This window comes from Microcaecilia unicolor, chromosome 11 (assembly GCF_901765095.1).
Source record: "Microcaecilia unicolor chromosome 11, aMicUni1.1, whole genome shotgun sequence".
NCBI lineage: Eukaryota > Metazoa > Chordata > Amphibia > Gymnophiona > Siphonopidae > Microcaecilia > Microcaecilia unicolor.
In genome coordinates, this window is record NC_044041.1 from 11,322,629 (window position 1) to 11,348,141 (window position 25,513).

The 25,513-nt window shown below is 47.4% G+C and overlaps 1 protein-coding gene across 4 annotated transcripts in view; it reads right to left on the reverse strand.

Annotated features, from left to right (window-relative positions):
• The window catches only part of TPCN1 (two pore segment channel 1), a 127,021-nt gene that overhangs the window by 8,320 nt on the left and 93,188 nt on the right, over positions 1–25,513 (reverse strand). For 3 of the 4 annotated variants that reach the window (XM_030218682.1, XM_030218683.1, XM_030218684.1), the window contains exons 15-24: positions 24,964–25,020; positions 24,819–24,872; positions 13,018–13,090; positions 12,371–12,478; positions 11,584–11,655; positions 9,759–9,848; positions 6,140–6,255; positions 5,165–5,211; positions 3,441–3,509; positions 144–228 (exon numbers count right to left, since the gene is read on the reverse strand). In XM_030218682.1, coding sequence (XP_030074542.1) covers positions 144–228; positions 3,441–3,509; positions 5,165–5,211; positions 6,140–6,255; positions 9,759–9,848; positions 11,584–11,655; positions 12,371–12,478; positions 13,018–13,090; positions 24,819–24,872; positions 24,964–25,020 — 771 coding nt within the window. The remainder of the gene's footprint in view (positions 1–143; positions 229–3,440; positions 3,510–5,164; positions 5,212–6,139; positions 6,256–9,758; positions 9,849–11,583; positions 11,656–12,370; positions 12,479–13,017; positions 13,091–24,818; positions 24,873–24,963; positions 25,021–25,513) is intronic. The other variant, XM_030218685.1, reaches the window with a different exon arrangement.

Below are 25,513 nucleotides of genomic sequence, written 5' to 3' on the forward strand. Positions count from 1 at the left end.
CACACAAACACACACAGGGTCAGAACACTTGACAAAGTTCTGCAGTCTCTACCAAGGCCAGATCCACATTCATCCATTCACACACGAGCCTGTCAAACCCAGCATATTGCACACGAGATGCTACCCCCTCTTTCCCTTCTCACCTTCAGCGTCTTGGTTCTTTCTGCTATAATTCATGTGGAACACAAAGGCATCCAGGATAAAGGCAACAATAATGGTCAGCACCACCTAGTGGACAGAAAGATTCACAATTTCTAATCTATCACAGTAGGTCTACAACACCTCAAAACACAGCAGGGGCTCAGAGGCTGCTCAGCAGTATCAAAGCTGACGGGATTCCATGCAGGTGACTGCTCCCTTCTTGCACTAGGAAAAAGATCATCAATCTTGAGCTTTATTTCTCCAGATTATTACACAAGCATTTCCTATATTCAGTCCATCCACTGAGGAGTCAGCCTATGATCTCCCTGCTCATGGCAACATTAGCCCTTAGATCTGGGGATTTATTTATTTAAAAAAAACAAACTTTATATATCCTCCTCTTGGCAAAAGCCATTCAAGACAGTTTACAAATATACTACTACTACTTAACATTTCTAGAGCGCTACTAGGGTTACGCAGCGCTGTACAAATTAACAATTAAGGACGGTCCCTGCTCAGAAGAGCTTACAATCTAAAGAACGAAATGTCAAGTTGGGGTAGTTAAGATTTCCTGAGAAGAGATGTAGTGATTAGGTGCCGAAGGCGACATTGAAGAGGTGGGCTTTGAGCATTGATTTGAAGATGGGTAGGGAGGGGGCACGGCGTATGGGCTCAGGGAGTTTGTTCCAGGCATGGGGTGAGGCGAGACAGAAAGGGCGGAGCCTGGAGTTGGAGGTGGTGGAGAAGGGTACTGAAAGGAGGGATTTGTCTTGAGAGCGGAGGTTACGGGTAGGGACGTAAGGGGAGATGAGGGTAGAGAGGTAAGGAATATAAGAAAACCAGTGGAGATAGCCAAAACAAACCAGAATACAACCAGAAATATTTCCTCCTATTTGTTTTAAAAGTATTTCCATGTAACTTCCTTGAGTGTCCCTTAGTCTTTGTACTTTTGGAATGAGTAAAAAAAAAAAAAAAAATCAATTTCCTTCTACTCGTTCTACACCACTCAGGATTTTGTAGACCTCAATCGTATCTCTCCTCATCAGTCTCTTTTCCAAGCTGAAGAGTCCTAACCCTCTTTAGCCTTTCCTCAAATGGGAGCAGTTCCATCCCCTCTATCAAAATTGGTTGCTCTTCTTTGAACCTTTTTCTAATTCCGCTACATCTTTTTTGAGATATGGCGACCAGAATTGAACACCGATAGTCAAGGTGAGGTCGCAGAAGAGTGATACAGAGGCAAAATGTTATTTTTTGTTTTATTTTGCATCCTTTTCTTAATTCCTTCTATCCCTCTCAACTCCTCATTTACAAAAATGGGATCTAATAAATAACTGCCTTGATGTGTAGGAAAGTGTACACACACAATGCGGAACAGGTGGTCTGACTTTCTCCTTAAAAGGAAACTAGGAGAATTACCTGTTCTTTACAGGAGAGACAGATCAACCTCTCTGTATATATTTTTTCCCCTCTGTCAGGGACCAAAAAGAACAAGTCAGCATGGAATACATGCAGGTCCTGGCTGGTGTTGAACATTAGTCATCCAACCGCCCAGTCAGCACAAACTGCCGTCCAGTGCTTGCACTGTTTGACCAGCAAGACTTTATAACATCACAATCCCTCTAGCCAGGAACCCAGTCAACTTTCTACCAAATTTTAAATGTAGTCATAGTCTGCTCATAATGTGTAGAAAGATGCCACAAAGTACACAACACTAGCAAACTACTACTACTATTTAACATTTCTAAAGCGCTACCAGGGTTACGCAGCGCTGTACAATTTAACAAAGAAGGACAGTCCCTGCTCAAAGGAGCTTACAATCTAAAGGACAAAAAGTGCAGTCAATCAAATTGGGGGCAGTCTAGATTTCCTGGATAGAGGTACAATGGTTAGGTGCCAAAAGCGACACTGAAGAGGTGGGCTTTGAGCAAGGATTTGAAGATGGGCAGGGAGGGGGCTTGGCGTATGGGCTCAGGGATTTTATTCCAAGCATAGGGTGAGGCCACCTAGTGCTGAATTCTAGTGAAGAATTAGGGGTCACAGAGGATGGGCAGACTGGATGGGTCATATGGCCTTTATCTGCCATCATGTTTCTATGACACCAAGATTTGCAACAGAGTGGACACCCCGGAGGGAGTGGAAAACATGAAAAAAGATCTGAAGAAGCTGGAAGAATGGTCTAACATTTGGCAATTAAAATTCAATGCGAAGAAATGCAAAGTGATGCACTTAGGGAGTAGAAATCCAAGGGAGGCATATGTGTTAGGTGGGGAGAGCCTGATAGACACGGACGGGGAGAGGGATCTTGGGGTGATAGTATCTGAGGACCTGAAGGCGATGAAACAGTGCGACAAGGCGGTGGCCGTAGCGAGAAGGTTGCTAGGCTGTATAGAGAGAGGTGTGACCAGCAGAAGAAAGGAGGTTTTAATGCCCCTGTATAAGACGTTGGTGAGGCCCCACCTGGAGTATTGTGTTCAGTTTTGGAGGCCGTACCTTGCGAAGGATGTTAAAAAATGGAAGCGGTGCAAAGAAAAGCTACGAGGATGGTATGGGAGTTGCGTTCCAAGACGTATGAAGAGAGACTTGCTGACCTGAACATGTATACTCTGGAGGAAAGGAGGAACAGGGGTGATATGATACAGACGTTCAAATATTTGAAAGGTATTAATCCGCAAACGAACCTTTTCCGGAGATGGGAAGGCGGCAGAACGAGAGGACACGAAATGAGATTGAAGGGGGGCAGACTCAGGAAGATGTCAGGAAGTATTTCTTCACGGAGAGGGTGGTGAACGCTTGGAATGCCCTCCCGCGGGAGGTGGTGGAGATGAAAACGGTAACGGAATTCAAACATGCGTGGGACAGGCATAAAGGAATCCTGTGCAGAAGGAATGGATCCACAGAAGCTTAGCTGAAATTGGGTGGCGGGGGGAAGAGGGGTTGGTGGTTGAGAGGCTAGGATAGGGGAGGGCAGACTTATACGGGGTCTGTGCCGGAGCCGGTGATGGGAGGCGGGACTGGTGGTTGGGAGGCGGGAAATACTGCTGGGCAGACTTATACGGTCTGTGCCCTGAAAAGACAGGTACAAATCAAGGTAAGGTATACACATATGAGTTTATCGTGGGCAGACTGGATGGACCGTGCAGGTCTTTTTCTGCCATCATCTACTATGTTACTATGTTTCTATTACTGATCCCTAATCATAAGTCTGTTTTTCCTTTGGGAAACCCAAGTTAAAGCAGTGCTGCCGCTTCCTTGGTTATGTAGTGAATGGGTTTATGTCCTTCACCAAGACCAGCACTCACCATAGTGACAATGTAGAATATCATAAAATAGAGCCGAGCCCAGTGGGAGGTCTGTGACGTCACACCTTCCTGAAATCAAGAACAAGAGGGACCGGAGTGTATTGCAAGGCACTTAACGTTTAACACACAAAAACCTTTTTTTTTTTTTTTTCTTTTAGTTCAAGTACATACAGTTAACAGAAACACACACACACTCTTGCCACCCTCCCTCCCCCATCTTTTCAGTTCAGATTTAAGCTGTATACTCCAGATATTCACATCTTCCAGGCTGGACGTAAACGGCACACACACATTCTGGGTGACATTAACTTGAGTGGTGTTTAAAATTTTAATCTTCACTGCAAAATGCACTATCTGGAGGTGCTCAGATTACTATGCGCTAGAGAAATCTCAGGCACTCCTCTTGGAACTAAATACTACTTAGCCTGTGGTGCTTTTATTAATCTAATATAATAAAACGCACCGTGAACGTTCTGAAGACAACGTTCTGAAGTCACTCAAACACTCCCTGTAGGGTTCGTAAATTCATGGTGTGAAGCCAGCCAGCCGTCTCTGCCCCGCCCTCGCGTCAAACGTCATGACGTCGAGGCGGAAAAAAAAACAAAGCGCAGCGTCAGGGAAGGAGGTGGCGCTCCCGACGTCTCTAGCCTTCCCTTCGCTGTGTTCCGCCTTCTTCTGACGTCAAGGATGACGTCAGAAGAAGGCGGAACACAGCGAAGGGAAGGCTAGACGTCAGGAGCGCCGCCTCCTTCCCTGACGCTGCGCTGCCAGAACCGCCACCGAGGTAAATTTAAAAAGAAAAAAAAAAAAAAACAGGGATGTTGTGGGGAGAGAAGAGGGTGGGCAGTAAAGTTGAACAATGGGAGCGGGAGGGCAGGGGAGAAACGGACAGCATGGATGCAAGGGGTGGGGGGGGGGGGGGAGAAGAGGGCGGGCCAGGCTGGGACATGGGAGAGAGAGGAGCATGGATGCGAGGGGGGTCATGGAAGGGAGAGAGGGGAATTGCTGGAAAGGATGAATGGAGGGGGCAGGGGACAGAGGAGCATGGATGGGCATGGATTGGGAGGGCAGGGCTCAGGGAGAGAGGGGAATTGCTGGAAAGGGATGAATGGAGGGGACAGATGGGCATGGATGGATATGGATTGCAGGGCAGGGCTCAGGGAGAGAGGGGAATTGCTGGATAGGGATGAATGGAGGGGGCAGGTGACAGAGGAGCATGGATGGGCATGGATTGGGAGGGCAGGGCTCAGGGAGAGAGGGGAATTGCTGGAAAAGGATGAATGGAGGGGGCAGGGGACAGATGGGCATGGATTGGGAGGGCAAGGCTCACACTCTCTCTCATATACAATGTCTTTCTGACTCTCACTCTCACACACTCTGTCTCACACTGTATCACATTCACTCTCTATGTGCCACACAGTCACTCACACACTCGCTTGGTCTCATACACTCACTCTCACAGAGAATCTGTGTCTCACACACACTCTCTCTCTCTCGCGCACACACACATACACACACTCTCTCTCACACTGTGTCTCACATACACACTTGCACACACTCTCATTCTCACACACACACACTTTCACTCTGACTCTCACACAGTCACTCTCACATACACTCTCCCAAACATACACACTCCGAGGAAAACCTTGCTAGCGCCTGTTTCATTTGTGTCAGAAACGGGCCTTTTTTACTAGTGCATAATAAAGAGTAACTGTGCTTACCATAATGATATACCAGTTATTGACCACAGTTAGCTCAAACAATGTTACTGCAAAAGAAAGAAAAAAAAAAAAAAGGAAACTGCTCATTACTATTTCTGATCTTGACTATCATTTATATATTTTTTTTGATGTACGCACACACATTTCATTCGTATTACATGAGATCATTTTTTCACCTGCTCAAAAAAATGGGAAAAACCCTTTAGTACTTCAGGCCCTTTAGCAAATATGTGTAGAGAAAGGACCTGAGTAACTCTCACCTCCAGTTTCATGAGTTTATGACCTTCATTTCCCTAGCTGAGGCTGAGGGATAATCACTCAGATCCTGCAGAAGAGGTAGAGTCCAGGGCACTGGATAGATCACTGCACACGGAATGCGATTATGCCTGCACCAAGAACTTTAACTTCTCATGGCCCAGTTGAGCAGGAAATTCTCACTGAAGCATTGCATACAAAATGGTGTTCTATGCCACTTGGACACAGGTTCATGGGCAGGGGGACAAGTAATGAATCTGGAGAGGGTAGCGCAGGTAAAGTGCACTTCCTAATCAAAAATGCCCTGGTCTAGTCAATGGTTGAGCAAATCAGCTCTGACAATACCAGCCCTGGCTGATGTGAGGTGCAACACATCCAAGATCATTCCTAGATGAACACAGGGGTATTTTGCAAATATGCCTTGGTCTTGGATATGCACGGTGTCTACCTTTTCTGTTCACTCCAAAGACACAGAAAAGGTTTGTATTCAATGTGGGATCTTAAGCCTATTTGTTATAAAAATGTACTATGCTGTCAATTAAAAAAAGACAAAACATCTATGTGGTTCACAAAGTCATAGTACACAACACTATAAGACTACAAACACAGTATTTGGTCATTGTGTCAGAGTCCACATGTCTCCCCTAGGACTCAACATTATATATATGTCTGTTGGTAAAAAAAAAAAAAAAAAAAAAAAAAGGTGATTTTGAAAATTACCAAAGCTGTTGAAAATATTATCGAAGTTGTTGAGATAGTAATAACCTTCTTCCACTATGGTTGTGTTGCCAATGGTTACATTCCGCCAGCGATAAGATTCAGCGACCGTGCTAGTACTGAGCATAGAGGAAAAGAAAAAGATGCACGTTACCCACAGCCCCCGAGACAGCAGTGAACATCCTGAACCTTTTTCCTTCTGCCAAACAAAGTAATTTCAGTCATCCTGGCTATATAATAGGCAGTATTCCACATGTGAGGCTGCCAAGCATTGCCACTGAATGTATTCTAGGTTATGGTGACCCAAGGGACCTTGGCGTCAGAGTTCCAGGATAGCATCATGTTAATACTGTATGTTATTTTATTAACAAGTACATCAAAGGAGTAATTCTGTGCAGGTCACCTAAAGTACATGTGCTAAGTGCAAATTTTATAACAGCAATAACACAAATAATTGCCGTTATAGAATATTGGCGTAAATCTATTTACACACTTACCTTCAGGAACAATCACTTACGTCCTGTCAAAGGCCGGTGTAATTGCATATAACTGCTTTTACATTTTCTGGCAATGAATTCCAGAGTTTAATTACACATTGAGTGAAGAAATATTTTCTCTGATTCGTTTTAAAATTTACTACTTCATAGTTTCAATGCGTGCCCCCTAGTCCTAGTATTTTTTGAAAGAGTAAACAAGCACTTCACGTCTACCCGTTCCACTCACTCCACTCAGTATTTTATAGACCTCTATCATATCTCCCCTCAGCCGTCTTTTCTCCAAGCTGAAGAGCCCTAGACGCTTCAGACTTTCCTCATAGGGAAGTTGTCCCATTCCCTTTATCATTTTCGTCGCCCTTCTCTGTACCTTTTCTAATTCCACTATATCTTTTTTGAGATGCTGTGACCAGAATTGCACACAATATTCAAGGTGCGGTCACACCATGGAGCAATACAAAGGCATTATAACGACCTCATTTTTGTTTTCCATTTCTTTCCCAATTAATCCTAACATTCTATTTGCTTTCTTAGCCGCCGCTGCACACTGAGCAGATTAGCAATTAGTACCAGACTACTACTACTTAACATTTCTAGAGCGCTACTAGGGTTACGCAGCGCTGTACAAATTAATAACTAAGGACGGTCCCTGCTCAGCTTACAATCTAAAGGACGAAATGTCAAGTTGGGTAGTCTAGATTTCCTGAGTAGAGGTGTTGTGATTAGGTGCCGAAAGCGACATTGAAGAGGTGGGTTTTGAGCAAATGATTTGAAGATGGGTAGGGAGGGGGCCTGGCGTATGGGCTCAGGGAGTTTGTTCCAAGCATGGGGTGAGGCGAGGCAGAAAGGGCGGAGCCTAGAGTTGGCGGTGGTGGAGAAGGGTACTGAAAGGAGGGATTTGTCTTGAGAGCAGAGTTTACGGGTAGGGACGTAAGGGGAGATGAGGGTAGAGAGGTAAGGAGGGGCTGCAGATCAAGTGCATTTGTAGGTTAGTAGGAGAAGCTTGAACTGTATGCGGTATCTGATCGGAAGCCAGTGAAGTGACTTGAGGAGAGGGGTGATATGAGTATATCGGTCAAGGCGGAAGATAAGACGTGCGGCAGAGTTCTGGATGCACTGAAGGGGGGATAGGTGGCTAAGTGGGAGGCCAGTGAGGAGTAGGTTGCAGTAGTCAAGGCGAGAGGTAATGAGAGAGTGGATGAGAGTTCGGGTGGTGTGCTCGGAGAGGAAGGGGCGAATTTTGCTAATGTTGTAGAGGAAGAAGCGACAGGTCTTGGCTATCTGCTGGATATGTGCAGAGAAGGAGAGGGAGTCGTCGAACATGACGTCGAGGTTGCGGGCAGATGAGACGGGGATGATGAGGGTGTTATCAACTGAGATAGAGAGTGAAGGGAGAGGAGAAGTGGGTTTGGGTGGGAAAACAATAAGTTCAGTCTTGGCCATGTTCAGTTTCAGGTGGCGGCTGGACATCCAGGCAGCAATGTCGGATAAGCAGGCCGATACTTTGGCCTGGGTTTCCGCAGTGATGTCTTGTGTGGAGAGATACAGCTGGGTGTCGTCAGCATAAAGATGATAGTGGAAACCATGAGATGAGATCAGGGAGCCTAAGGAAGAGGTGTAGATTGAGAAAAGGAGGGGCCCAAGGACAGATCCCTGAGGAACTCCAACAGAGAGCGCATACATTAATGTGCACGGAATGTTCAAAGGACTCTACTGCGAGAAAGAATGTGTGCACCTAAGATGGTGCAAATTGTATTTACATTTTTTATTTTATTTTTGTTACATTTGTACCCCCGCGCTTTCCTTTCCCACTCATAGCAGGTTCAATGCGGCTTACATATTATATACAGGTACTTATTTGTATCTGGGGCAATGGAGGGTTAAGTGACTTGCCCAGAGTCACAAGGAGCTGCCTGTGCCTGCAGTGGGAATTGAACCCAGTTCCCCAGGACCAAAGTCCACCATGCTAACCACTAGGCCACCTCCCAATGCCCAGAGAACAGCATACAAACAAATTCTGCCCTTAACACTGGAAAATTATTGCCAGCTCAGGGATGGCATTCAAGCTTTGAAGAGAGGATCTCCTCAGAATTTCTTACTTTAAACTGCTAGTTTTTTTTTTTAAGAAGCAGAAGGAAGCCCTTCAGCCTATAAATGCCGAAAGCGAGAAACAAAGTGCAAGCACACAGACACAAATTTTCCCGTATTTTAAATACGAGACTTTCAAGTGAAAACAATTTTTGAAATACATATAATTAAAGGCACAGAACTTACTATGAAACTCTTGTGCACATGTGCCAGGCACGTTCCTCCCCCTTGCTTTCGGTTTCATAAAGTGCATATAATTTGACTACCATTTGCTTTGCGCATTGAGGAGCTAAGTTTCTGCTCTGTTCTTCTGCTACGGGATCTGTGCTGTTCGCTTTAGACCTTTGAGCATCAGCCCCATAGTGCAGTGAACAATTTCCTTTAGTCCTTATTTTGAGGCGTAACCCTTCCTCCAACCCTCCCCTTCCCAGCCCAGTGAAACAGGAAACAACTGCTGGGCACCAGAGAAACTTAAAGGGGGGGGGGGGGGGGGGCTCTTTAATGCTAGTTCAGATCAGGGGCGTATCTGGAATCCGGCGGTAGGGGGGGCCACAGCCAGAGAGGGGGGGCACATTTTTGCCTCCCTCCCCCCCCCCCCCCCGCCGCCTCTCTCCACCCCCTCCCCGCCGTCAACCCTCCCCCGCTGCTTACTTTTGCTGGCGCCGAGGTCCGACCCGCAATCTCCGTTTTTCGTCTTCCTCCGTGGCCATGCTTCCAGGAAGTAACGCTGCAGTGCTGATTCGTTGAATCCAGTTCGACGTCTGACGTCAGACGCCGAACTGGATTCAACGAATCAGCACTGCAGCGTTACTTCCTGGAAGCATGGCCACGGAGGTAGACGAAAAACGGAGATTGCGGGTCGGACCTCGGCGCCAGCAAAAGTAAGCAGCGGGGGAGGGTTGACGGCGGGGAGGGGGGCCAGGGCGAAATCTGCGGGGGCCCAGGCCCCTGTGGCCCCACGCAGATACGCCCCTGGTTCAGATGCTGCATTAGGAAGTGCACTAGAGCTGGCAAAGAAATCATAAGTTAGTGGTACTTACTTGCAGCAGTTTGGGAAGAGAACCCCTGAGAAGAACTCCATGCCGATGATGGAGAAGGAGTAGTAGAAGATGAGAAGAGTGAGGCCCAAACTAGAGGAAGAGAGAAGCAACATAAGCGTAGTCATACTGGCTCAGACTAATAGTCCATCTAGTCCAACAACGGCCAAGCCAGGTCACAAGTACCTGGTGGCACCATTACTGCTAGCAATCCCAGGGAAAGTTGCTTCCCCATGTCTGTCTCAATAGCAGACTATGGACTTTTCCTCCAGGAACTTGTCCAAACCTTTTTTAAACCCAGATACGCTAACCGCTGTTACCACGTCCTCTGGCAACCGTTTTGACTGAGCAGCAGCAGAAGGCAGGAATGAGTGGGTAAAAATTCAATTATACAAAAGGAACCCACAAATATGTAACAGTTCATATTATCTGCCCCCTTTTAAAGTGTACACAAAAGGTGTAGGGAAAGCCACAGGAGGGGCTATAAGAAACTGGATGCATGGGTGTGGTTTTCTGAGCTACAGGATGCACAACTGTGTTGAAAAAGCCTCTTTTGGCTACTTCAGTGGTTCCCAAACCCCGTCCTGGAGGCACCCTAGCCAGTCAGGTTTTCAATATATCCACAAAAAATATTCATGAGATATATTTGCATGCAGCGGAGGCAATGCATGCAAATCTCTTTCATGAATATTCATTGTGGGTATCTCGAAAACTCGACTGGCTGGGGTGCCTCCAGAACCCGGTTTGGGAGCCACTGAGTTACTTGATAAATTGCTATCGATGTGGTGCTCAGGATCTCTTAAATAAGTGCAAATTTACACTCATCTATAGTTTTCTCATGGAGCCAAGTCTGGATGTCTGCACTTGTCTAAGCTGGTAAAATTCAAGGCTGCAAAACGTCACAGAAGACATAGGCCGCAGTATTCTATTACCCAATTCATGAAAAAAGTACCATTCCATGTAGAGGCTGACCAAATCTGCAGCCAAAATTCGCTGCTCGATTTTTGTCCGAAATCAAAGACAAAACCAAAACCACTGTGCCCGCCCCCCCTCCTGGTAGAGACCCAAGCAGGCTGCCTCACCACCCATAGGTTCTCCCTAGGTCTACCTTAAGAAGCCCTAGTGATCTAACGACCTCAACAGCCATTTTGACATTGCATCTCAAATTGGCTGCTGGGACTTCCTGCAGCAGTTTTCATACGGCTGCTGCGGGAAGTCTCAGCAGCCATTTCAAATGAGTAGCGGCACCAGGTGGGAGCAAATGGGCTTCGTTCCTGCCCCCAAAGAGACCACTAGACCACCATAGCTTCTTAAGAGAGGCCCGGGGGAGGGGGTTTGGAGGGTTCTGTTTCAGCTGAAAGTGCACTGGCATTTTCGGCCAAAACCCGGGCAAATTTGGCGACGAATCCAAAACTGAAATTCAGCCAACCTCAAATTACATTTCCCATTGAGGGAAGTAAAATGTTGCAGCCCCAGCCGCCCTATGAGGTCATGAACGGTCTTGGAGATTATCAGCCTGCCTGCCACCTCTGCAGTTTCAAGAGTATGGTGAAGGCTGTGAAACAAGGGCTGAGGCACTGTAATACTTAGCCCGGGGTGAGAGCCTATGTTTGCCCTTACTAGGAAGGCGAAGGGAGACAGCAAACAAAATTTGGCCACAGGAAGCAAACCCCAATCCATCTCTGCATAATCTTGTATTTATAGCACCTTGCTCATCCATAAAACAGGAAAGATTAAGAGAGGCACAAATGACAGAAGAGACAAGGGGGAGAATAGTTTGAGCAGAGACAGCTAGTGGAAATATCTTTATGAGGGAGACATCTCCTACCTAGCCATCCTGGGAAGCAATTCGAACATAGTATCCAGGACATTCCTGTAGCGTTTTTTCAACTTGAATAGCCTTCAAGGAAGAAAAGCAAGCATGTTTTTATACGCATGTATTTTCTCTCTCCTCTAAATGATTTAATATTCAATATTCTTGCTGGATCTACTAACTGTGGTACAATAAACACTATTACTACTATAGTGCTACTAGATGCGTACAGCGCTGTACAATGCTGAGAAGTATTCAGGTATAAGAAATCCCTACCCAGAAGAGCTTAGTCTAAATGGATGCCTGAGGCAGTGGGAAGAAAACGATTTGCTCAAGGTCATGAGGAGGAGGAAGTGTGATGTGAATTCTGTTTCCCTATTTCTCAGTTCAGTGCTCACCCAATAACCATCAAAAGAAAACATCCGACCAAACTCCCAAGTTTTGGTACAGGGAGGATTGATATTCATGGTACCCATGACCAACTGAGAAGCAACCTAGTGGTTAGAGCATCAGGCTGAGAACCGGGATGCTCGTGTTCAAATTCCACTGTTGCTCCTTGTGACCTTGGGCAACTTACTTCACCCCTCCATTGCCTCAGGTACAACTTAGATTGTGAGCCTTCCTGGGCGAGAAAATAACTTGACTACATGAAGTTTCAATCTTGCCTAAGCTCAGATTTGAAAAATTAGAACAACAGAATCTAAAATCTAAAGACCTAAAATGAACCTTGCAGTGTCATCTGTTACCAGGAGAGTCTAATCTCTCTCCTTTCTCACCCTCACTGGTGTCTTTCTCCTCTCACCTGAGAAGCTGGAGTGGTCTCAGGACTACAATAAAGTAGAAGGGCTTCATGTTAAAGGCCAGAGCCATCAGACCCAGAAATGCAAACACAGTGACCGAGAAGTCAAAGCTGGAAGAAAGAAGAAAGGTGATGCAGTGCCTGACTTAACATTTGTGGGTGAACTGTAGTGCAGCATGCCCGACAGCCAGACGATGACAGGTCAGAGCCAGAAGAAGCATGTGTACAAGAAAAAGTACGCAGTTCCAACTAGAACCTTTCATTTGTGCAGTAACTGTCAGCTTTCCCAGCTCCCTCTAGTGTAACCCTAATACCGAACTCTCAAGCAAACCTGGTCTAAAGCAGCTGCATTCTTATCGCACCACTGTGCCCCCCCCACCCCGTCCCTAAATCCAGACCAGCACTGCACAGCACCTATTGTACTTCACATCTGGGACAATTCTTCTGGTACTCCTCATGCAATTAGTCCACTTGTGGCACTGAAGATGGCCATGAAACCAACAGAAGGAAGTGGCTTTTCAAATTTTAGTAGGTCTAGTCATGTCAACTACTACAGCTCAACATTCACAACATACCACCATTTCTAATTCTGGCTGCTTCTACTCATTCGCTGCGTCTTTCTCTCTTGCCTTCCCCAGCTGTACACTTACAGGTTCCATCCAGAAGTGAAATACTCCAGGGGTCCCAAGCCAGTGATTTTCAGGAGCACTTCCACCCCATAGACTGTCAAAAGAGAATAGGAATTCCTGAGGAAAGGCACAATCGATGAAAACTACCTACGGAAACCTTATTGTCGCATTTTTCTGGGAACAAAAAAAAAAAACCTAAAAGAATCCGACTAAGGGCCCATCGTTCATATGGCTAAGATAAGGCTGCCAACTGGATCCAGGTTTGCAGGACAGGGTTGATCCAGTCCTGGTTTACACTAGTGAATGCTGGGATTTGTAGTCCTCCTTTCCTTAGGGAATGCAATGGGGAAATCAGAACTACAAATCCCTGCATGCAACAGGGTAACCCAGAACTGGATTAACCCTGTCCTGCAAATCTGAATCCAGCTACCAGCCCTGGGCTAGGAGCTCATTTAACTAAAGAACTCTAGATCTGCCTTGATCGAGCATAAGCATCAGTGCAGAGGTTCAAGTGGCCAAACTGCTCCTAGAGGAAACCAGATGCTTTGTATGTCAGGCACCTTTCACTTGGCCATATAACAACTTTTGCGAAATTTCAGACAGTAGTTCAATCTCTGGTCCTGACGCGTTTGGATTTCTGCAATGATATCTGGTTGTGCTTATGTACTGCATGTTTGCAAGTTGTCCTAAATGCAGCTGCATGAGTGTTAGATAGAAGTACTTGATATGAGTATATTACTGCAGTGGTTCCCAAACCTGGTCCTGGAGGCACCCCAGCCAGTCAGGTTTTCAGGATATCCACAATGAATATACATGAGAGATTTGCATGCAGTGGGCACAGTGCATGCAAATTTCTCTCATGAATATTTATTGTAAATAACCTGAAAACCTGACTGGCTGGGGTGCCTCCAAGACCAAGATTGGGAAATCACTGTATTACTCAATTTAGTTTTTGTTAACTTGGCTCCCAAAAGCCCAGACCTGTCAAACACAGGGGCTGGCGGTCCATTGGACCACCAGACCCCTAAGTACCCTCCACCACGAACCAAGCAAAATGGGAACTGGTGGTATAGTGGCCCTTTCCCCACCCCCCACCTTGGTCGGAGGAGGGAGGTGGCCTCCCTCCTACTCCTCCATTGACACCACTTCGAAAATGGCAGCGCCCAGCCCTACCCATACCTCCAGTCCCCATTTTGCTTGGCTTACGGTGAGGGTACTTCAGGGTCTGGTGGTCCAATGGACCTCCAGTCCCTGTGTTTGACAGGTTTGACCTTTTGACAGCCCAGACCTGTCAAACAAATGAAGGATGATTGTGCCTGAGCAATCCTCCCGCACTTCTACCTTATGATCAGAGAGAATAGCGTGCTTAAATTTGCATGGTATCGCTGATCATAGGGGCGGTAATTTCGCTATATCTTTTTTGATATATGGTGAATAGAACATAATTTTAAAGCTGAGATCGTACCATGGAGTAATACAGAGGCATTATAATATTCTTGGTCTTATTTTGCATCCCTTTGTATGTCTCACAAACGCTCATAACTCTAGTGTTTTACTCTCTTCCTCATGAACTGAAAATAAATTAATTTTCTCCTGCCTGTGAAGTCATTTTTAAAAAATTGGTGTTTAGTAGTTTAAAACGTTATTTATGGGCTGCTCTAGTACAGTTTTGATTGAGATTTTGAATGTTGGTGTAATTATCAATCAATATTACCTCTAAATGTCAATCTGAGTATGTACTGTGGAAGTAGATTGTTTTTGTATTTTACTGTGCTAATATGATGTATTTTATTTTGTATTTATTGTGCTGTTTTATATATGTCTAGCTGTACAAGGTGAAATTAGGCCTTACCTGCTAATTTTCTTTCCTCTAGACCCTCCAGACCGGTCAAGACGCTTGGATTATGCATGCCTACCAGCAGAGGGAGACTGAGAACACTAACTTCAAACTGAATACATATAACCTGTGCTAGCCCTCTATCTCCAGTATACACTTAGCAAAGCAGAGAAACAAATCCCTGGAACAGTAACTCTGAAACTAATAGAACCCCTGTACCTGGAAAACTAATAGTGAAACACCAACAGTGTGCTTAAAACAGATGAAACGCCCAGGCGTCCCACTCTGCAGAATATTAGGGTCAAAGAAAGTTCTCCGACCATACTGAATATAAAATGAACAGTCATAGCAGAACACGGCTCAAAATACTTCTGATAATCGACACGGCTGAAAAATACTTCTGCTAAGCGACAGGGCGGGCTCTTGACCGTTCTGGAGGGTCTAGAGGAAAGAAAATTAGCAGGTAAGGCCTAATTTCACCTTCCTCAGCAACCCTCCAGACCGGTCAAGACGCTTGGGAAGTACCAAAGCAGTAGACACATTAAGGGTGGGACCCACGAAAAGCAGAAGACAACACAGCCGCTCCAAACCGAGCATCCTCTTTTGCCTGCACATCAATTCTATAATGCTTTACAAAAGAATGAATGGACGACCACGCCGCCGCCTTACAAATGTCCTGCGGAGGAATAAAACTACTTTCCGCCCAAGAGGCGGCTACCCCCCGAGTAGAGTGTGCCTTTAGTACCGAGGGAACTGGCCGCCGCTTCAACAAATACGCCGAGGCAATAGTCTCCTTCAACCATCTAGCCAGAGTAGCCTTGGAAGCCGCTTCACCCTTTCTGGGACCTCCAAACAAAATGAACAAACGATCCAACGCTCGGAAGTCCTGCGTTCTGCTCAAATACGACCGCAAAATGCGTCGCACATCCAACTTAGCCAAACGACGTTGAGAGCGATCACCAGACCTATCCCCCAACACTGGTAACGAAATCACCTGATTTACATGAAAGGAGGACACCACCTTAGGAACAAACGAAGGAACTGTCCGTAACGTCACTTTCTCCTTAGCCAAGGAGAGAAAAGGCTCTCTACAAGACAAAGCCTGTAGCTCCGAAATTCTACGCGCCGAAGTAATGGCCACCAGAAACACCGTCTTTAAAGTAAGATCTTTACACGAGATGGAAGTCAATGGTTCAAACGGAGGGCCTACCAGCGCCTCCAAGACCAAATTCAAATCCCAAGGCGGAACCGTCGGCCGACGAGGCGGACGAAGCAACTTGACAGCTTTCAAGAACCGCCCCACGTCCGGCGAAGCCGCCAAGGAAATCCCCTGAATCTTTCCACGGAAACAAGACAACGCTGAAACCTGCACTTTCAGGGAAGAGAGCGAGAGCCCCCTGTCAAGACCGTCCTGTAGGAACTCCAAAACTTCCGCGATCGAAACACGTAGAGGAACATAATCCCGCTCTTGACACCAGTTCTCAAAAATGCGCCACACTCGCACATAAGCCAAAGAAGTAGACCTCTTACGAGAACGCAACATGGTATCAATTACCCTGGCTGAAAAACCTTTCTTCCTTAATCTGAGCCTCTCAAGAGCCAGGCCGTAAGCGAGAATGGAGAAGGGTCGGCCATCTCGATCGGCCCCTGAACCAATCTCACCCCGGGCCCCAACGGAATCGGAGCCTGCACTAATAACCGAACCAGGTCTCCGTACCACGGACGTCGAGGCCAATTGGGCGCAATCAGAACCACGAGACCTGCATGGCGCTCGATCCGCTGCACCACGCGGCCCACCAGAGGCCACGGCGGAAAGACATAGAGCAACTGTTGAGCCGGCCACGGGAGCACTAACGCGTCGATGCCCTCGGATCTCTTCGACGACTGAAGAAGCGAGAGACCTGAGCGTTGTCGGCCGATGCCATGAGATCCAGTACCGGTCGACCCCACTCCAACACCAGTCGATTGAACACTGAGGGATGGAGGGACCACTCCCCGGGGTCTAACGTGTGCCTGCTTAGAAAATCCGCGCTCACGTTGTCCACCCCTGCCACGTGGCCCGCCGAGAGGCCCTGAAGATGAGCCTCTGCCCACAACATTAACTCCGCCGCCTCCACAGCTAACGCTTGGCTCTTCGTTCCCCCCTGCCGATTTACATATGCGACGGCCGTGGCATTGTCGGAAAGAACCCTGACTGCCTTGCCTTCTAGCAGGCTCTGAAAGGACCGAAGAGCCAACCGAATTGCTCGAGTCTCCAGGCGATTGATGGACCAAGATGCTTCCTCCAACGTCCAACGTCCTTGGGCTACCTGACCCAGGCAATGCGCTCCCCAGCCCGAGAGACTCGCATCCGTGGTCAGCACCGTCCAATTGGGAGTGTCCAGCAGCACGCCCTTCGCTAGATTCGGAGAGTGGAGCCACCAGCGAAGGCTGCGAAGGGCAACCCCCGACAGAGGGAACCTCTCCTCCAGGTCCTGAGACTGAGGAGACCAACGAGACAACAAAGCTCTCTGTAATTCTCTCATATGGGCCCTGGCCCAAGGCACCACCTCTATTGTTGCCGCCATCAGACCCAACACCTGAAGATACGCCCGAGCCGACGGCGCTCTCTGCGCTCGGAGCTGACGGATCTGCCCCTGCAGCTTGGAAATGCGAGGAGCTGTCAAAAACACCCGGCCCTTCTTCGTGTCGAAGCGAACTCCCAGATACTCCAGGGACTGGGAAGGCACCAGGTGACACTTTGCCAGATTGACCACCCAACCCAGCGACTGCAAGAAGGTCACCACACGGCCGGTCGCCTCCTCGCTCTCCGACCTTGATTTGGCCCGAATCAACCAGTCGTCCAGATACGGATGAACCAAAATGCCCTGCAAGCGCAGCGCCGCCGCCACCACCACCATCACCTTGGAAAAGGTGCGGGGCGCAGTCGCCAGGCCGAAGGGAAGCGCACAAAACTGAAAATGTCTCCCTAAGACCACAAAGCGAAGAAAACGCTGGTGCGCCTCTAGAATGGGAATGTGTAAGTAAGCCTCTGTCAGGTCTAGAGAAGTCAGAAACTCTCCTTCTTGCACCGCTACAATAACTGAGCGTAATGTCTCCATCCGAAAGGAGGGAACCTTTAGGGCTGCATTGACCTTCTTGAGGTCTAAAATGGGCCGGAAGGCACCCTCTTCCTTCTTGGGCACCACGAAGTAAATGGAGTAACAGCCCGTACCCCTTTCTAACATGGGAACAGGTACCACCGCCCCTAAACCGATTAGACGCGACAGAGTGGCCCGTACTGCTCTTGCCTTGCATCTTGAATGACAGGGAGACACGAGAAAGAAATCGGAGAGAGGACTGTCGAACTCTAGGGCGTACCCGTCTCGCACTATCTGCAGTACCCACTGGTCTGACGTGATCTGGACCCACCTCTGGTAAAACAAGCGTAAGCGAGCCCCCACGCGAACCAGAGGCTGGGTCCCCAAACCATCATTGCGACACATGGGACGGCCCGGACGCTCCCGAAGAGGAGCCTCGCCCCCCGCGACGGCCACCTCGAAAGGACTGGGTTCTCTGGAAAAACCGACCCCTAGTCCCCCCAGAAGACCTACCGGGCCGATACCGCCGAGCCTCCTGAAACCGCCCCCGCCCTGCAGCCCCCTTAGGCACCTTGGGACGAAGCTCAGGAAGCCGCGGGGCCTTATCACCACCAAGACCCTTCACCAACTTATCCAATTCCTCCCCGAAAAGCAAAGAGCCTCTAAAAGGAAGGGAACAAAGTTTAGCCTTGGAGGCGGCATCGGCCACCCAGCCCCGCAACCACAGGGCCCGCCGAGCCGCTACCGCAAAGGTCATGTTCTTAGCAGACGCCCTCAACAAATCGTACAGCGCATCCGCCAAGAACGACGACCCCATTTCCAACTTGGCCAGATCTTGAACAAGAGAAGCCCTATCAGCCTGCGGGCTATCCAGGAGCCTCTCAGCCCAGCGAAAACACGCCCGAGCCACCAGACCTCCACAAACAGACGCTTGCAGCGCCAAGGCAGACAGATCAAAACTCCGCTTTAGGAAGGTCTCCAATTTCCTATCCTGAGGGTCCCGCAACGCGGCCCCCCCATCCACTGGAATAGCAGTAGCCTTAGTCACTGCCGTCACCACGGCATCCACCGTCGGGGGCCTGAGAGAATCTCTGTCCTCCTGAGGAAGAGGATAGAGCTTGGTCATAGCCCGAGCCACCTTACATTGAGCCTCCGGCGACTGCCACTCCTGCGTGATCATATCTCTCAAGTCCACATTCATAGGGAAAGAGCGAGAGACCCGCCTGATCCCCTTAACCAGAGGATCCACCTGCTTCCCATCCCCAATGGGAGCTGCCGCAGGATCAAACCTTAAAGTGGCAGACACCTGCTCAATGAGTTCAGATAATTCATCCCTGTGAAAAATCCGAACCACCGAGGGGTCTTCCCCTGGCAAAGGCAGGTCTCCATCCTGCCCTGCAACCGACCCCTCCTCCTCTTCCAGGGGGCTAAAATCGCCCTCAGAATCCGGAGGAGAAAAAACCTCTACATCTTCAGAGCACTCCACACGTGGCCTTTTAGCGATAGCCCCCCCCCCAACCTGGGACTAAGGGACTCTGCACCCGATGGGCCCGCCTTCCAAGCCTGAAACAAACTCCAAACAAACTCTGGAGGGAACCCCATGCTGCCCGAGGCCTCCCCCACAGCGGGGCTCGAAATCGGGAGAGACTGTGGTCCCACGACCGTCTCAGCGCCCAAAAGACCCAAATCCAAGATGGCGGCGGTTCCCGCCAAAATCGGAACCGCCGCTGAAGCGCCAAACTGAGCCGCAGCAACCTCCTGCGATTCCGCCGAAGGAACCTCCGCTGCTAACACCGGTGGCGCGAGGGATAGGGCCTTGGGCTCTCCACAGAACCGGCAGGGACCGCCAGCCGCGTCTACACCCCGACGCGCACACAGCCGGCAACGAAGCAACTTCCCCGACATACTCGCGCCTCAGAAACAGCTGATTACAACAACCGGCGAACAGCAAAGAAAAGAAAAAACACTCACCGGCGCTTAATTACTGGCTCAGCTCTCCCAGACCAGCTGAACAACTCCGGAAACACCGGAGTGCAGCTCCTGCAGCTCTCCACACGAGGTGTGCTTTTTTTTTTTTTAAACTTTATTTGAGCCCTGCTGCTATTATCTGTATGGCACTCAAGGCTGCAGGATTAACACTGCAGCCGAGGCACAACGCTGCCCAAAACGGGAGAGCCAGTCGGGGGGAGGGACCCGGCCACCCGGGTGTGACACCCCAGAGGGGACAATGGTAGGCCCCACCGGACCCACCAAGCCCTTGCACACCACAGAATTCCAGGCACAGGGATTAACACTGTTCTTTCATCAATTTATCCCCAGAAACCAACTGAAGATTAACTAATCTCACAACAAGGAACCTAAATCCTACCAGACCGGACAAGCTGCACAGGCTGCATGTCTACCCTCTGCTGAGACTGAGAAAATACTGGAGATAGAGGGCTAGCACAGGTTATATGTATTCAGTTTGAAGTTAGTGTTCTCAGTCTCCCTCTGCTGGTAGGCATGCATAACCCAAGCGTCTTGACCGGTCTGGAGGGTTGCTGAGGAATATAAATTCGCACTAAGGATATATGTGGCACCTAGAAGAGCGTTCCATATGGGAGCATCACCGGATGGAGCATGTGGGAAGTGCCATCAAGAAGGGGCTACATTGGCTCACATGTTTTGGACATGCCCAAGAGTTGTTTGGTTTTGGAAAAGTATACTACAAGTAACAGAACTCTGGTCTCGAAGATGGACATACGATCCAAAGTTGCTTTTTGGACACCCAAGGCTAAGCAAGCCAACGCCGAAGGGATACACAGACTTTGTAAAAAGAGCTACAGTAGTAGCGAAAAAAGCAATCCTGCAGGAGTGGCTGGGGAACAAAACCACCATCACTGCAATATTGGCGAACTCAAATGCTTATACTTTTACGTACAGAACATCTGGCAATGCGGAACCAGCCACGGATAAGAAGACAACAATTCGAATGCAGACGGGCACCCTTTTGGGAAACCTTGACCCCAATGGTCCGGAGCCAGATATTGAATCCCCGTTGCTGCTGCTGCTCCTGTAACCTCTGCTTGTTATTGGACATAGAAGGGAAAAAAAAAGGGGGGGGGGGGAGGCGGAGTAGTTTAGGGGGTGGGGGGGGGGGGGGGAACTACTAATATTAATAAAAATACAAAATGTGAAGATATGCCAACTGCTGTTCTGGAACTTACTTGTGTAATGTGAAATGTTACAGCTGATTATGTCAACTTAATAAAAATGATTGAAACATATATGTCTAGCTGTAACCCACTTACAATGTTAACAAAATGTTTTCTATAAATACAACCATCACCCAAAGAGGATGCTGTAAATGCTCTTTGAAGAACACAGGGCTTCCTTCCAGTCACCTCTGTGGGATGGTACTGTGTAGCCTTGAAAAACTCATGGGCACTCCAATCTCCAAGTTATTCTTATATTGGCTCAATAACGTATTGTAACCTGCAAAGAACCCAATGTTTCAGTAAAATATTATATTTTGATTTTGTGTTGGCTCCCATTGGCATTACTGCGCATCTATATGTATAACAGAGCACATTCTCAGCTTCTCCCTCAAGGGCTGGTGTCATCTCATGGGTTGATTTTGAACATCCTGCGACCAGAATTAACCTCATTCTTAAGGGTATATTCTCAACCAATGGTTTCATCCTCAGAAGTGCATATCAAGCCGTCTTTATTTAGTCATTGTGATTTGAAAGATGTTTTCTTCTGCATCTGCATTCATGGGCGGATGCATTTCAGATGAAACTCAACGCAGAAAAAAACCCAATGCCTAATACTCACATCTCAGCATAATACGAATAAATTCACCACCATTAACACACCAAAACTGAATCTTCCAATTTTGGATACCCTAAAAATTCTTGGAGTTACCATTGACCGACACCTAACACTTGAGAGTCACGTGAAAAACACAACCAAGAAGATGTTTCACTCAATGTGGAAATTAAAAAGAATAAGACCTTTTTTCCCAAGGACCATCTTCCGTAGCCTGGTACAATCAATGGTACTCAGTCATTTAGACTACTGCAATGCACTCTACGCTGGCTGCAGAGCGCAAATAATCAAGAAATTCCAGACAGCCCAGAACACTGCAGCTAGACTCATATTCGGTAAAACAAAATATGAAAGTGCTAAACCCTTACAAGAAAAGCTACACTGGCTCCCTCTTAAAGAACGCATCACATTCAAAATATGCTCCCTAGTTCACAAAATCATTCACAGAGAAGCACCAGCCTACATGTCAGACCTGATAGACTTACCACCCAGGAATGCAAAAAAATCATCCCGCACATTCCTCAATCTTCACTTTCCTAACTGCAAAGGTCTAAAATACAAACTAATGCATGCGTCAACCTTCTCCTACTTGAGCACACAATTTTGGAACGCACTGCCGTGCAACTTGAAAACGATATATGAACTAACTTCTGCAGACTACTGAAGACCCATCTCTTTAACAAGGCATACCACAAAGATCAACAAATGTGAACTCCTCCACATATATCCAGAATTGTCTTATAAAACTTGCTTGTTATACTATCATCAAGCTTTATCATTATCATGTACCCAAAAATCCTTCTGTAATACTAAATGTCTATTTTCTTATATATTTCCACCATCCATGATGTATTGTAAGCCACATTGAGCCTGCAAAGAGGTGGGAAAATGTGGGATACAAATGCAATAAATAAAATAAAATCTGGTCCAGGAAAAGCCACAAGTACCCCCCTCTAGGTTGAGGGTTGGCACCATAGTATCCGTGCACTCAGTACATCAGTGTCTCCCTTATTTCACACTGTGCACGGCAGTCCCTATCTTGCTGCGATTTGGTACAAGCCACTCTCTGATCAAGCCTTATGCTTGGAGCTCAGCTTTGGATACTATAGCACTGTCAACGCTGCCTAAATTCTCCTCTCTCTGAAGACATCACTTGTGTCATGGAAGTGTCCAGCTCCTGAAGCAGCAGACTACAAGAGATGAACAACTTTTTTCAGAAACACAAAACAGCTGCCTTATCTCTTTGTAGATGGCGTCAAAATTCCTACGCTGCTCATTTGAAGGCAGGGAAGCAATTTTATTATGGTAACTTGATCAAATGTTCAGCAAATTCCTCCAGAATTAGCAGCACTAACTGGCCGGTCATCCCCGGAAGCCTTCACTGTATATCGTCCCACCTATGTGGGAAGCTGTACAGAGAAGGCTTCTAGGGCAGGCCAAAGGCAGCGCTTACATCACTGATGCTGCCGGCGGGTTTGGAAGCCTGCAGAGCGAGGAGGGGGTGGAGAGAGGAGGGAAAGCGATGCTAGACCACAGGGAAAGAGAAAGAAGGGTGAAGAGAAGTTGATGTGATGCCAGACTGAAGAGGAAGAGGGGTGGATAGAGGAGGGAAAGTGATGCCAGTCCACAGGGAAAGGGAAAGAGGGGTGGAGAGGATGGAGAACGATGCCAGACCACAGGGGAAGGGGAAAAGAGGGGTGGAGAGAGAGGAGGGAAAGCAATGCCAGACCACAGGGGAAGGGAAAGGCGTGGGTGGAGAGAAGAGGGAGAGCAATGTGATGCCAAACTACAGGGGAAGGGGAAAAGGGTGGAGAGAGGAGGGGGAGTGATGCCGGACCAAAGGAAAAGGAGGAAGCAAGAGCAAGGATGAAGGGGGGGAGGGGAGGGGTAAGAGAAACGTGGGAGGCATGAGGGGAGACTGGGAAAAAGCTGGATCTGGGGAGGGGGAGAATGAGATGCAGTACTATGGGGAAGGGGAGAGAAGAGGAAGAGATGCTCCCCCTTATTTTTTCCTCTCTCCTGCACTCCCACCCCAGGGCCAGTAACATTGGAACAGAGGGGGGGGGGGGGGGGGGGGGGAGACAGGGACACAGTGGGCAGATGCTGAACATGGGGGTAATAGGGACATGGTCACACAGTCGAGATAGGGAGCTAGAAGGAATGATGGTGAACATGAAGAGGAAGGGGGGGCAGACACTGGATGGGAGAGGGGGAAGACGCTGAATAGAAGGGACAGAGAGAGGGGGGGGGGAGATGCTGGATGGAAGGGAGGGAGAGAGAGGGGGGCAGACGCTGGATGGAAGGGAGAGTGAAGAGAAGATGAGGAAAGCAGAAACCAGAGACAACAAAGGCAGAAAAAGAACTAATTTAAATACATTTCTGACGAACTTTCAGAGACTCAAACCTCCATCCTCAGGTCAGGACAGGATACCGTAACAGAAGTATACTGTACCGACCCGAGGAAGGTTGTTTTGGCTTCTGAAAGCTAATTGAAAAATGTATTAGTCCAATAAAATAGTAGCTCATTTTCCATTTTGTATTTCTATTTGTAAATTGGTATTTGACAGGGGTTTTTTTTCCCTTCAAATTTACATCTGCTATCTTTATATTTTGCACGTACTAGGAGAGATGTATCACTGTTTCTGTGGTGTTTCACTGTATGCAGAATCTGGCTTCTTGGGGGGTTCAGTTTAATTTTTGTCTACATATTTCTATTTTTAGTTACTTATTCTATACTGGGCGAGGATGTATCTGTGTTCTATGTTTGTGAAAAAGAGTTTTTTGTTGGCAGGATAATCTTTACTAATCTGGCTTGATTAGTTTTATAATTGATGTACTGATGTTCTAGTACTCACTGCAGCGTTTAACACGCTGCCTTTTCCTAGGTACACCCTTGTTGTGTGACTCATGGATTACTACTAAAAATAATTTTTTCATATAGACGAGGGGGTGCTAAATACGATAGGTACTCCACTGGATCTCTGCACTGTGAAGCTAACTATAGAAGCTCTACACAAGTTGCCCCCTTTCCTGGATTTAGTTGTGCGACAGGGACAATAGTTGCTTCTATTTTTCCGTAGCATAAACAAACTTACTTGTGAGGAACACAATGTAACTCCATGGAACATTCTGGGAGATGATGCTTCCTCCTGTAAGAGGAAAGGTTAGCAAAGTGTGAAAAAATAGCGAAAAATATTAATTTTCTAGCTGCCTCATGGTAGAGCACAGGTAGTGGTTTACCTTTCAGCATAAATGTATCCACGAGAATCCAGATTCCATTTACTGACACCACTAAATCTGAAAAGACAATTAAATACTATTAAAGTGGAAACTTGCAATCTAATAGACAGTATTAATGCCATGTTTACCTTGCCAAGTAAATGGGGAAATATAATAGTACTAGATCATGAATCAGTAACTCCTGGGTACTATTACAGCTGGCCCATAAGTGAAAATCTAAAATAGGACATTTACATTTACACAAGTAAATGTACAGAACACCGACAATGACATGCACACAAATAAATGTCAGTTTCCTTATCATCCCACAGATCAGTCCAGAACTTGTGGGTGACGGACATAACCCACAATTTCTGGGCTGATCTTTTGAGACTAAAGGAAAGAAAATTATTAAAACAATTTTTCTTAAGCACAATTCTGGAAAGGTGCACTTAACTGGCATAGAGCGTATTTGTAAAAGGGTGCACAAATGGGCTGAGCAAAGGCGGCGTTCTGCCTTGTGTTAACTTACAGAATACAGTTACCAATGTTTTTTCAGTATTTAAACACA